The sequence below is a fragment of the Opisthocomus hoazin genome, chromosome 6 (genome assembly GCF_030867145.1).
Source record: "Opisthocomus hoazin isolate bOpiHoa1 chromosome 6, bOpiHoa1.hap1, whole genome shotgun sequence".
Classification (NCBI taxonomy): Eukaryota; Metazoa; Chordata; class Aves; order Opisthocomiformes; family Opisthocomidae; genus Opisthocomus; species Opisthocomus hoazin.
Genome location: NC_134419.1, coordinates 41,581,096 through 41,595,218, shown reverse-complemented (window position 1 = coordinate 41,595,218; position 14,123 = coordinate 41,581,096). Strand labels below are relative to the sequence as shown.

General features: G+C 44.8%; 1 protein-coding gene across 2 annotated transcripts; it reads left to right on the top strand.

Annotated features, from left to right (window-relative positions):
• The first annotated feature begins 4,321 nt into the window (after positions 1-4,321).
• COMTD1 (catechol-O-methyltransferase domain containing 1) lies at positions 4,322-11,250 on the top strand. Of its 2 annotated transcripts, none has more exons than XM_075424158.1 (7): positions 4,322-4,459; positions 5,555-5,688; positions 6,939-7,044; positions 7,869-7,975; positions 8,237-8,291; positions 9,708-9,841; positions 10,605-11,250. In XM_075424158.1, the coding sequence occupies exons 1-7, from the start codon at positions 4,378-4,380 to the stop codon at positions 10,755-10,757; spliced, it is 771 nt and encodes a 256-aa protein (XP_075280273.1). In that variant the 5' UTR covers positions 4,322-4,377; the 3' UTR covers positions 10,758-11,250. The 2 variants fall into 2 exon arrangements, with proteins under 2 accessions (XP_075280273.1, XP_009939877.2); XM_009941575.2 differs by having other exon boundaries at positions 7,857-7,975.
• The last annotated feature ends 2,873 nt before the right edge of the window (positions 11,251-14,123 follow it).

The window sequence follows — 14,123 nt, the reverse complement described above, 5'->3', positions numbered from 1 at the left end:
TCCTTGTAGCCAGACTAAAATCCCAATCTGTTTCAAAGACCTTTCTGAGGATGGCTATGGTCAGGTCAGCCTCAGCTCTCCAATCTTCTTCTCCATCAATACAGAAAACAATGACCATTCTGCCTAGAGCTCAACTCGTAACTCTTGATTTTCAACTCTAAATTCTCTCCAGGCCCTCACATTCAAGCATACAAAAACATTCAGAAAGACTTGGATATATTTTCAAGATTATTTCTGCATTTTCATCTTCACAGCTAAAAACTTTTGTCCAAGCTCTCATCACCTTGATTACTGCAACTTCTTTCCCCAGCTCTAATCTCATCCAAGTCCCATTCATCCAGAATGCCATCTCAATCAGCATTCTCAGCAATTAGTCTGACCATCTGAATGCGCAAATGCATTCTTCTTCGGTTCCTCCTTGTACTTGGGCTTCTACTCATTCTGCATGCATATTTGAGGTAAGCTCCCTGTAAACAGCTCCAAACCTCAGTTTCGTTCCTCCCGAATTCTCCTTAAAACCTATCTGCTCTGATTTCTCCTGAGAAACTTGACAATTAGTCCCCTGCCAAGCACACTGATCAATAGAATCCAACTCCTTCTTACACTTCCTGCCCATGAGAATTTTTTTACATTCATATTGTAATCTTTTGGGGACAAAGACCACTATCTCTTCTTCTTTCAGCTGTACATAAGCTCCAAACACATTTCTACTTTACTCACTGAACTAAATAGATGTAGTATTTACACTTGCTTCTCAGTATTTTGTGTATATGCTGCCATGTTTTAGAGAACCGTGGGACTGCTATCCTTATCGTAAACAGAGGAGAACAACGAGTGAATAACCAAGATTTGAAGTAAACACCATTTAAATTATGCTCGAAGCCACACCAGCAACATTGCAGCCTGAATGAAGCAGGCACAACGTGAAACTCCACTGAATTCTTCACAATGTCATAGGCCAATATAGCTCCAACAAACGTATGGGGGTTATTTCCAGCGAGTTGTGCTGTTCAAACATGCCTATACACACTTCCTTCAGGGTGTCTGTGGTGTACAAGGACTTTCCACCACAGAGTGAATATGATTTTCCAGAGAGTCATCTATACCCACCCTGGTCTAGTAAAACCATCCTAGCTGGCACTAGTGCTTAGTACGCATGTTGTCAACAGGTCTAGCAAAGCCACGGCAACAGCAACCATGGCTTAGTGCCTACATTGCAGGTGGGCTTTCAGTCACAGCGTGGACCTCCCCTGGCTATCCACACTGGCCAGTGGCTGAGCCACCCACAGATTTTACTTCCTTACAGCGCAGCAGTAAGACAATCGAGGCGGTTATATCTTGCTCTTTACCACCACCTTGGAGCAGACCACAGATTGCCACCGATGTCCTGGAAGGCATCACCTGCCAGAACACGCGGCTGAGCTCAGGTAGCTGACAGATGGGAGGGAAGAGGGGAAGAACAACAAAAACAACACAGAAAAAGATTTCAAGTATGAGGACAGTGGAAGGGAACAGCTTATTAAACTCTCATTTATCTGAAAATAGTTGCAAATGAAAGGCGTAAACCCAGAAATCAGATGAGTGCCTTATCAGCAGGCTAATGCTTTGCCAGTCCCGTTGCTATGATAAGTCTACACGGCTAGATGACACGAAGGTGGATGGTGTGCAACATTCCCACTTACAAAACCACTCCTGGAAGGAGGGTTTCAGTAAAGGAACAGACTACTGCAGGTATCATTTACCCAGTGACTGTGAAGCTGTGGATAGATTATCAATATGAATAAAGTGAGGATTCGCACACCCTGAGGTCAACCACTGACTAGCCAGTCTGAACGCTGTCTGTCCTACCCCTCATGTTTCACAAAAGTGACCATGTTCTGGCTCCAGTCTGAAGATGCTGCCGAAACTCTCCTGCCCTTTAAGGAACGCCATTCCAGGGAGAAGGCACTTTCAGGCACAGTAAATACAGCTGCTGACTACGACACTGGGAACAATCCTGATCTGTGAAATCTGCGCAACTGGATCTGCCTTACAGATACAGGGAGCAGTGGGGTTTGTATCCAAGTCCACTTCACGCACAGTTTTTATTTTTATCTCTAGGCAGCCTTCACCTTACTCGGCACAAGAAGTAGGCAGAAGTCTACCAAAATGTTTAAACACTCAAGTGACCACAGCACACTGAAAGCACGTATCTAACTAATCCGATGAACCAAAGTTTCCCATTCAGTAATATACCACAGAGATATATAAAATGAAAACTGCAATGGCTCAGAAAAACCCAGCTGTCTCCTTTCTATTTAGTTGGAAGACTTTAACTCATTTGCCACTCTAGGAAAGTGTTTTATCTCAACTTGGATATCTGTAAATCAGCTTCCTTATCTGAAGTAAATAATATGCTGTCCAATACACCGACACAGCAAAACACCTTCAGACACTGCCACCACAGGTAAGCTCTTCCTGCAGAAGAACTTGGGGAAAAAAACCAAAAAGTTTCAGACACGTGTTTAAGCATGTTAGCAATTCTGTTCACCAGTTCTCCTGGGAGATTTCAGAACCTTGAAGCTTTCAGAGAGCTTCACGTGAGGCAGCTCATCGAGTTGAGACTCGAGAGGCCAACACAGCAGGGGAAGCTTACAAATGTCGAGCATTTCATGAAAAAGACAAGAGCATCCCGCAGTTACTCGCCTCCTCCTGCTGCAGTTGTACAGAGCAATCACTAGATGGAGCCGCACAGTCACAAATCTGATTTATGGCCGCCAGAAGTTTGTTGTCTCCTACGGTTCTGTTTGGCCTAAAACTGACGCATTTCCAGCGCTTCCTGGTAACTCATCTTCTGAAAGATGGGAAGCAATGCTTTCATTTACAAAAGCATTCATGTACACAGAGAAAGTGATAAGAGACTGAATGGGGGAAAAAAAAAAAGAAACCTACCACACTTACAGCTTTCAAATTGAATAAATTTTAGCAGTGAACTGAAAGATATTTTACCTGCCAAGACAGATCAGATGTCTTGCTTTGTTCTGCAAGTCAGAAAGCACAGCAGACTCTTCAGTCCTTGACAAGATTAGCTGCTGCAGAAGAAATACAAGAGCTCTGAGCTCAAGGTTTTGTAAATAAGGTCTAGCACACGCTAAAAATGCAGTGACAGGCAAACCCATTTCCCATAAATGCCCTGGTGATATACTTAATCCTGCACTTCAGATCTACTTACAAAAGAATCTTTTTCTGCTAACCGCATTGACGCTAAACAGTTTTCCTAGCATAGCAACATAGTTGAAATGTTATCATCCTAACCTACCGGCACACAATTCACGTGGCTTTCTAGAGATTAACTACATGCCAAAAGGCAAGTTTTACCTGCTTTCATCCCACATGTGTTGAGGCCAAGTTGCCACCCACTCCATGCCTGCGTATTCCTGGTCTGTGTACAACATTGCTAATCTCATCTCCTGTAGAGTGATGAAATAACAGATCTTCACTTCTTGCTTAGGTTTTGCAAAATCCAGATATTGCCAACACTGCACAAAATTAAAAGCAAGTCCCCAGCCCACGCCCAAAAGGCACTGCAGGGTCCTTTCAAGAGGTATCTATGTAATGAAACAAAAGCATAGAGGAGTTTTTTTAGCCCAATGTCTAAGAAAAGAACATGGCACAGTCACTGTTGGTTTACATATCAATTCCCTCAGTGACAGATCAGGCCAGGGAGCAGACCCCTCAACAACCAGGCTGCTGAACAGTGGCAAGGGTAGAAGGTGCTGTGGAAGGGGGCTGAAACAGTGGTAGAGGAAACCAGGCCCCATTCCCCCTCTTGTGGAGGATGTTGCTTGATCCCTTTCCACCTGGAAACTGGTGGTTCTCTTGGCCACAGGACTGAAGTCCCACAGTCTTACATGCTTTTGGATATGGAATCTGCAAAACCCATCCATGCTAGGGGAAGGGGAGCACACGTTTCCTGAGCTAGCTGGAGGACCGAGCCTCTCCGGAGGACGTTTCTGTGAAAACCTCCTCCACCAGAGGCCACTGCCAGCCCACGCAACGCTCGGGTGGGTTTCAAAACGCAGACAGCAGCGAAGGCTGACCAGAACCAGGCGGCACAAACCCCGGGTATTTGCTTTTGTCCCTTCACGCACCGCCACGAAGCGCGTCCCGCGAGAGGAAGGCGCGGATCTCCCGTGGGGTGCCCGTCCCCCCCCGCCAGCCCGGGGTTTTGGTGTCAAACCCCCCCAAACCCAGCCGAAGCACCGAGAGGAGGCGTGGGGCCGGCGGCCGCGGACGCTCCGCCCCGCGGGAGGCGGCGGGGCGGGGCGGGGCGGCCCCGAGGCTCAGCTCCCCGCCGCGCCACGCGTGTGACCGCGCCGCTGCCCTCCCGGCCCCGAGATGCCCCTTTTCAGCGTGCCCAAAGAAGTGGCCATGGGGACGGCGATGCTGGGGTTCGCCTTCGCCACAGGGATGCTCGCAGGTAAGCGGCGGCCCCGTCCCGTCCCCACGCACACGCGTGGGTCGGTGGGGGTCCTACCCCCTCCTCGGGTCCCCACCTCCGCGCTCCTCGCGGACCGGGATTTCTGCCCCGTAATCCAGCTGCTGCCCCGGGGGTGTCGGGGGCCAAGGGCACGGTCCCAGCCCGGCACCTGCCTGCGTTCATTCGGACCCCCACGTCGCGGTGGGGGTCCCGGTCACGGCTTTCTCTTCTGGTAGCTTCCATCCACGCCCCGGGGTCAGAGGGAGTGTGGGGCGGGTGTCCCTTACCCTTCGACTCCTGGCAAGCTGCTGAAATCATCTGCACCTCTGCGCGATGGTCTGTAAAAGAGCCACGAGCAGGAAGTAAAATTAAAACCTCGAAATGGCAGTGTTATTTAATAGCAAACAACTATTAGGAGATGCAGAATTGAGGGGGGGGGGTGTTGTTTGTATTTCTTTAAAATATTTGCCCCATTTGGTAAAAGAAGCATTGGGCATCAAAGCAGAGATCAGTTCTGTATTTAACAGATGAGCAATAGTCCTTAAACTTCAACTTTCAGCCCCAACTTTCTTTGCACACTGGTTTTGTGCTAAACAAGCCATTGAGCAATGCCAGATTTCCCCTGGCTCGAGGGCAGGACTCTGTCGCTAGGAGAACACAGGGCTTGAGAAGATCTATCGGCTGATGACCCTGAAGACCAGCAGCCTCTATCCCTCTGCAAAACGAGGACCCCAGACTAGGAAAACAGCGTGCCTCATTCATGCTTCTCTTCTTACACCCCCCCTTTGAGTTCTGATGTGGTTACTTGTCCTGTCAGAACATGTCAGCTTGTAACCTTCAGACTGGCCACTGAACAACACAGTACCCAAGTCTTTCCCTTTCAGCCTTTGCAGACTTGAGGCTGGACATCTTAGAGGTTAAAAAGCAGGGGAGGAAAATTACTTAGCTGTCCAGCTACACCGCATTTTCCTTTCTCACTGGATTTTTCAGAGTGAAGAACTCTTTAACTTTAGTAATACTTAAGCGCTTGCTTTATTTAAGCGAGCAATAACTGAAAAAGATAAAGGTTCTTATTATTCCTTATTTTTTTTGTAGGTAAAAGATACCCTTCTTTACTTTTTGGGACACCCAGATCACCCAAGAGTATTATTGGGAAAAGCGGTCCCCTCTGGCAATACATACTGGATCACTCTTTGCGGGAACACCCAATTCTAAAGAAGCTGCGCCTGGTCAGTATTTTATCCCCCAACACAGATTTTCTGCTCAGTGTTCCACTAGGCCCTTTCGGTATTGCCCACGCCTCGTCCTGAGCTGCTGGACTCTGTGACGCTCCTTCCTCCATCTTGTTTGCACACTCCTGGATTTAGAGGGGCTAGTACACAAACTCAGTCGCTCATTCAAGAAGGACTACAGGCAGCCTCAGTCGTACAGCTGTCTGCTCCTCACGGAGGTACCCAGCTCCTCAAGGTCTGTCTGCTGGTTTTGTAATCCAGAACCTCAAGGAGGAGACCAAAATCTTACTTACTGCTGAAGGCCATTATTAGGTGTACACGGAAAGTTGGCTTAAATCTTCTTCCTTTCCCTACTCCTTACGCTTTCTGGGATTTCCAGTCCTTAGAGACCATGCTGTACACATATTTATACTTGTTGATCATGTCTGGTCTGGAAGAAATCCTGGTCAAATCCCATTCCCTTGGATACAATTCCTACACAAGAGAAGCAAGGCAAAGTTGTGCAGCCCATTAAATCCTAAAATATACACCTGAGAATTTGTTTTGAACTGGTAGTACCCAGACTCTTCAATGTTCATGGCTACCCAAATTACTACTTAATAGTACTGGCATATGTTTAGACATGTCCTCTTCTCCATGGCTCCCAAGCCCACGCGTTTGGGCTGCACTTGATTTTAACTCCGATTACTTCTGTTCATTTTAGTTAGCATACAAGGAAACTGTAGCTCAGAGAGGTGATGCCCTCCAGTGTCAGAGCTCACAACCGACCTTCTGACCCAGGACTGAGTCATTTCAAATGAGACAAAGTACTCCTGTATAAAAGCAATTAATTGTTAAGTGTTGGAGCTGACTGGTTGAAATGGGCCCTAGAGGAAGAAAGGAAAGGGCAGGACCGTCCTTTCCGTTCCACTGCCTAGGCACAGCCCTGCTTCTCCTGCTGCCTCAGTGCCGGGAGCCCTCCCACCCTGGCCTTGGCACAGCTTCTCCAGCTCTGCCCTGCAGAGCCAGCACCGCACAGTCTGACCTTCGGCAACAGACTTTAACCTGGTAGTTCATAAAAACATCCTACATGTCTCAGAGAAGTAAGGCATAAGTACAAAGACTATAATTTTTTTTTAAAAAAAGGAGGTGCATCTGTTTATGTAAATACATAAAAATGGGGTTTCTCTGCGTTTTTTCCCTAGGATATTGTTTTGGAAGCTTTGGGGTTGGTTCGTTGTGATATGTTATTTTTTTTCCCCTTTTAGCTCACTGCTGATCACCCCCGGGGTGGAATGATGGTGTCCTGTGACCAGGCTCAGCTCATGGCAAATTTGGTCAAACTCATTAAAGCCAAGAAAGTTATTGAAATAGGTAAGAGTGTCACTTTGTCCTCTCTGTAGTAGACTAAAGGTCGTGGCTGCGCTGCTGCAAATACAGCCACGTTCACATAAGATAAGGTATCTAAAGCACTGCATACCTGTCTCAGCAAGCTACAGTGTGAAAAGTAGGGTCTGATTTGCACTTACTTGCCACTTTGTCTATCCGCGCATTCAGTAATTCTGGCATCAGTATGGATGTCTCATCAGCTCTGTGGCAACCTGAAAAAAACAACAGATCAACAGATCACTTGGGTCTCCAGCACTTACAGGACAGGGTGTATGCTTTCCTTCCTGTATCAGTTCCTTGCCAGAGGGAAATGCTTTGCTGCACAGGCCCTGCACCCAATCCCCTTCTCCTCGTTGCACCTATGGTAGCAGGATGTCCCAGAGCCAGACTGACGCTGAACAGCCAGGTATGGGTTCCCACCACCTTCGTTCTTGGCCTGGCTATTAGGATGCCCTGGTATTTTGCTGCTGGTCCAGACCCTTTGGCTCAGGATTTAGCTCCACTTTCAAATAAGGGTGTTCCTCAGAGATGCAGGACCAGACTCTGCCCTGTGTGTCCAGGAGACTTTTGGAAAAAGCCAACATTAAGCTTTGCTAAAAGATTGATTTAAAAAAAAAAAAAAATCCTTCTGACCCACCGTTACACTAAAATGGAGGGGAAAACCCTTTGTGTCCATTAACAAATTGCCATCTTTGCCCTCTCTGGGGTTTTTATTCCTGAACAAAGCCCTGTCATTCTCTTTTTTTCCCCCCTTCCCATAATATGGTAAGTGTTGATGGCTTTTGTGATTTTCCTAGGTGTTTTCACAGGTTATAATACCTTGAATATGGCACTTGTCCTACCAGATAATGGCAGAGTTATTGCCTGTGATATAAATGAGGACAATGTCAAGATTGGAAAGCCACTGTGGAAAGAGGTAAGCAGCATCTCTTCTGTTACATGTTTGGACTGCATTGGCATATCAAGGGATTTTGGTATCTTAGACTTGCACATTCGCACAGAAGCGTTCCTATCATTAAAGGAGGCTGAGACAGTTCAATCTGGAAAGACAAATAAGTGCTGTCTGGAACCTAGAAATAACAGGAAAAATGTCAGAACACCAGTCACTCCCTGAGTGCAACCTACTAACAAGTTTTTTCTTGACCACTGTCATCAACTCTGTTCTTTTTCATTCCAGGCAGGAGTAGAGCATAAAATTGACCTGCGGATTAAGCCAGCAATTCAAACACTTGGTGAGTAACCTAAAATACTTTTTTTTCCCTTCCCTAGAAATAAAAGTCGGATATTACACCAATTAAGACCAAGTATGCTCGTAGATGTGACCCCTTTTGCTAACAGTGAGACAGCTTCTCTTATATTTACAAAAAAAAAAAAAAAAAGTCAGAAAACTTCACAACTTCATAATTTTGCAGTTTTCCTACATGCTAGCAGAGAGGCAGAAAATGCTTGTCCTGTGTGGCGAGCTGTACCGGTCGCTCTCCTGTCCTGTCCATCGCCTTGTTTAATCTATGAAGTACTATTGTCAGCTGCTTCTGGGAAAGCTGATTAAAACAGATTAATTAGACAAAGCCCAATTTCTCTTATCCATTCTCCATTCTAAGCAAGTATTTCTTTGTTACAGACACGAAGAGTTTTCTGAAAGAGCTGAGGTGCAGAAAAAATACAGAAGCCAATATAAAACTTAGGGTATAACAGTTGAATTATGTCCAGAGCAGTTCAAATTTAGGATGTGCCAAAAGCATGCAAAGCCATTAGAAAGGCAGTGACTTTTCTCACTCCAGAAAAGGGATGTGGGGCAGAGGGACTATTAATAAGTATTCTGAAAATGCAAGAAATTTTCTAGGAACGGAGGCGGCAGAAGAAGTTTTCCAGGAGAGATGTTTGATGGACCCACGCATCCATCCATCACCTTGTATTACTTCCAAATTCATCCATCCTTTCTAAAGAGGCAAATATTAGCAGTCTGCTCAGACATGCTGTCCTTGAAGTCTGATGGACAGCTTTGTCTAGGCAATGCTTCAGACAAAAAGATCCTCTGTTCACAGAGGATAAGGGCAGGTGAGAGGAGTGCCCGAGAACCCAGCAGTCAGCACCTCCACAACTGGCGATTTGGAGTTCTCAGTCAAGAAGTCCATTCAGGAGAACTTAAAACCGAATTCTGCTTGCCTTGACCAACTTTTCCTGATCTCTGATGGGGTTTGTTCATGACCTGTATCATGCACTCGATCATCGACGAGAGATCAGCATTTAGGACGTGTTCATAAATGTGAGAAAAATCCTCATCCACTTAAGAGAACAGTTGTCCTCTATCAGCTCAAAAAATAGTTGAAGGTGTATAGTGTGTCCAGTTTCACACTGCTTGGCTTGTTTTCACTGTGCTTTTCAGCAGCCCCAGCTGCATCCTGCAGGTTTACAACTACTCCATGAACTTCCAAGCAGGCAGAACTCAGTAACTGAGTCTTTTATGGCATACATCATATCTAGATTGGTTTCTGTGGGACAAGCTTTTCTAGTAATTACCTGTAGAGGAATAGGCTGCCTGGTCAAGGCACCAAAACATTATTTAATGAGAACTTTGACACAAATGGGTGACTTCCTCCTACACAGCATTAACCAGGGCGTAACGACTCCCTTTGTTGCTCATCTAGATGAACTGCTGGCCAGCGGAGAAGCGGAAACCTTTGACTTTGCTTTCATTGACGCAGATAAAGAAAGCTGCAATGAGTACTATGAAAAATGTTTGCGCCTCATAAAGAAAGGGGGAATAATAGCTATTGATAATGTAAGTACTGCAGTTGTAATGGTAGTAGCACAGGGAGTTAATGCTTTTGCCTCTGGGAAAGGGAAAAAAAAAGTCAGAGCGGGATTCTAGTAACGTGATTTCTGACCTGCAACTCAGTTGCCAATTGCAACATCTCTGTTTCATGTTAAACAAGGAGGCTTCTAAAATTCAGCATACGTTCCTAGAGTAAGCTATATGGAACACTTATACAAGCAAGGACTAAAACCCTATAGAAGTAAAAAGTAATGTGTTAAATTTATGTTAGTACCTAAACAGCCTGTGATAACAGAAACTTATCAATTTTTTTGTAGTCATTACAAAGAACACTCTGTATTATTCTGATTTGTCTTGTAGGGCATTTTCTGCTATGTACAGTACTTAAGCAAGATCAAAGGTAGCACCTGTAATCAGTAACTACTAGTAAGTTATAAATTAATAACTCTTACTAGAAACAATGATATTAAACTTCAGGCACCTTCAGGGCTATGGTGGCAGCTGAATAGGGGCTTTTAAAAATACCTATGTTTAATCCCACTTTTTTTATTTTGGCTTCTAAATTGCAATAGAAGTACAATTAGCCAATTCTGTGGACTCCTAATCCCACTCACTCATGAGAGCTCCATGTCAGAGACCGTTAGAAATCTGAAATACATTAAGTAATACAAATTTCTAGAAAATACGCAGGACCTTTTCCAAAACTTCCTTTGTGGTCCAGGGAACATACTGGAACAAATGAGTTGCATGACATTTCTTTTTTCAATAGGTCCTTTGGAGTGGAAGGGTGCTAAACCCAAGAAAGGATGACTTGGCAACCCAGAGCATCCACTACCTCAACGAGAAGCTCCTCAGAGATGCACGAGTGAACATCAGCATGCTCCCAATGGGGGATGGGGTCACATTAGCATTCAAGTTGTAACTGGAGGAAGCCCAGCAGGTGGGAAACAACGAGCAGCATCAAATCATGAGGAAAAATGCAGGTGGAGCAGTATCAATAAATGGTTATTTAACCTATAACTCCACTGGATAGCATAGCCTGGGAAAGTAGGAGCAGCAGGATCCTAACGGCAGCTAAGTTGAGAAGAGAGACATCTTGAGGTCTACTATGGTTTCTTATTTTAATTGTAATAAAGCAAATAAACTTACGTGAAGTTGTCATTGTAAGACAGAGGTTGAAAAAATCGCCCCCTGGGGAATGACTGAGTTCCAAGTGAGTCAATACAGCAAAGTAATTTTCTGTCCTAAGAGAGGCTACTGAGTAGCAGAATAATTAGTCCTACCGTCAAAAGGAAAAGAAGTGGAGTTTACTAATGCTAAAAGCTAACATAGAAAAATGGATTTTTAATGAAGCGTACATCAAGGAGATTGCTAGTCTTCTCAAACTAATGATACTGAAAGTCACTGATGATCCTTGAAGGCTACTACATAAGAAGCCTCAAATATACACAACCTGGGGGAAAAAAAAAGTTGTCTTTAAAAGCATGTCAAAGGACAAACGGGATTTCCAATACAGAGCACTCCCTAAAACCTCTGTGTGCAAGGACTGGGTTTCTTTAACCTATGTGACAGTGCAAGTAGGTTTTTTGGAATTCAGAATGAGGAAGAGCAAATGAGCAAGAAGAAAACCAAAACAATTCTTCCCCCTTCCTCCCTCTCTGTCACTTGCCCTCCAAAGAAGCAACTTGCTAGGTGCCTGTTTCCTAGAAACTTGCAAGCACAGGGCATTGGTGGCAAGTCTACAGAAGGAAAATTATGATTGTATCAGGATGCAATACAGCTGTTTACTGGCTATTCAAACAATTATTGCAAGCAGAGATTCCCTTCCCTAGGCAGCATGTAACAAAATGATGCTTTTTCCATGCCCTAGGAAAGAGTTTTTCCTACGGTATTCTTAACTGCGAGTTAACTTCATTTGCTGTTGTCATCCATTACCCTTGTTTCATCCTGATGCATTCTATAAAATTTTTCATCAAAAAGTAGGCATTGAAAAAGCTCACCTTACCTGGGACCAGTGAAAGAGACTTCAGGGAGCAGGAGGCATTTTCTGTTTGAGCTAGAGAATAAGAATCCACCTAATGACAAATAGTAATAACTAATTTTTAGGGCTTTCCATTTCAGCCTGAAATTCTTATTACAGAGGAAACCTAATTAATCGAGAAACCAAAACTAGCATTTTACAGGCAAAAGCTCCACTGGCTACTGTTTTGGGGGATTAGTATATTGGAAGGGTATCATATGTATATTGATAAGAAGGTGGCTTGGATTCATTGGCCTCCTGTAGGGAAGCTGTATCAGAGCTGAGAGAATCCTTCCTCCATTTGATTAAATAACGCACTTGAATGGCTCAAGGCACTGGGGGACAGAGATCTCAAGTCTCAAACTAATTAGAACCAGCTACTCAGCTCACATTTTTGAAATTTCAACTGGGTGGCCTGGGTTCTGCTAAGGCGCAGACGTTCAGAGCACAGGTCTTGCCTGTCTCAGACACTCATGGGAGAGCTGTGAAGAAGAGAAGCGTTGCCGGGTGGTTTTAGAGCGGGGCTATGAGTGAGGAGATCTCAGTTCTATTTCTGTCACTTCCACTTAAAACCCTGATTCAGCAGAGCGCGTCAGGATGTGCTTAAGTACTTTGCTGAATTGAGGACTGGCTGCTGTGAAGTAAAATCCATGCCTGGGAGAAGGCCAGGACAAGGTGCGTATGGCCCTTCAATGAGATTTTAAATAGAGGATAAGCCTGCTCAATTTCTTTTTCTGGGTACAGTTATACCCCCAGAGCTTCAAACCTCTGCGTGCCTCAATTTTCTTATCTGCGTAAAAGAAATAACACCTTAGTAAAGTCTTAATGGCTGTAATAGCTCTCAGATGGAGTGGCTAAAGGAACATACAAGATACATTTGCATGCCAAGCTTCTGGCCATGTCCTACATTACAATTTTAATTTTTAAGTAGATAACAAAAAATTGTAAGGCTTACAAACACAAAATGGGACACTAACAGCTAGGGCATCCTCTTAAATATTCCTGCTTTCAGAGGCTCTAAGCTGATAATCATGAGCAAGCTACAAGCTGTTACAGATACACACCCTGACCTAGAAGTACCATGATGGCCTTTCCCAAACACCCAGAAATCACTGGAAGATCGATCACAGACTCTGTAACTGTTTTGCTACTAAGCTGTGAGAATCCTCTCAGTAAAGCACAGCTAAAAACGGGTGAGCACCCAGAGTATTCTTGCAAGAAACTGTCAAGTAATAGTTTAGCAACATTCAAAACCAGATACGATCACAGCTCATGGATTTAAAAACTGCCATTCCTTGGATGGTGGGAACTGGCAAAGTCGCCGTCACCTATGCCAGAGGAAGACCTATGGACTGCCTGAGGCTGAAGCTGCGTGCAGCAGGCCAGCATTTTTGCCTCTGCTTTGGACTCTGCTCCATTTTAAATATGCAGAGCATAGCATGAGCATTTAATCAAACCTGTCTCCATCCTGATCATGTAATTACCATTAGAAAGAATAGCAAAGTGTCCCTAAACTATAGATTGATGAGCCATCTGTAAGCTGAAACAAAGAGCAGAAGGAAGCTTAATTGAATCAAATATTTAGAATACATTACACTCTATCTTGTAGTTACTCAGAGGCTGGCCTTCTCTTCAGGCTTCTGTCCTGCACGTCTGGAATTCATCACTGCTAACTGCATTTAATGCTTCAGCTTTACCATAAAGTGACTGCTGATAATATGTAATTATGGTATAATTCAAGTGGTAAATCACCTTTGGGGAATTTGTGGGGACAATGGGAATTTAGGCTCTCATTAGGCGGCGAGAGTGGCCCATCCGATAATGCAGCGCAAGTCTTTGTCTCTCTCTAATGGCGAGATCATGTATGGAAGCTTTTGGGTCTGCTCACCTCTCCCAGGTAACACGCCGGCCTGAGCTACTGCTCGCACTGGGGATTTTCCAGCGCTAAAGAGGAGCCGACCTGGGGGCACAGCTGCTGCCCAGACCCTACCACCCATCTGCTCATGCAACACTGGCATCTCTCCTAGTTGCAAGGGGTGACCCCAGAGAGGCCAACACAGGTGACAAATGTACAGTTGGGACTTGCTCAGAAGCAAATGGGGCTGAAGGACAGTGCATTAAAAAAAAAAAAAAAAAGAAAAAGAAAATTCTCCCTAGTGCAGTCACTCCCAGAAGCCACCATGAGAACGAAAGCACATAATCTACCTGCTGCTGGGTATCTCAGTCCCTGCGCCAAAGATGTCACATTCAAAATGGTGTGATGTGATA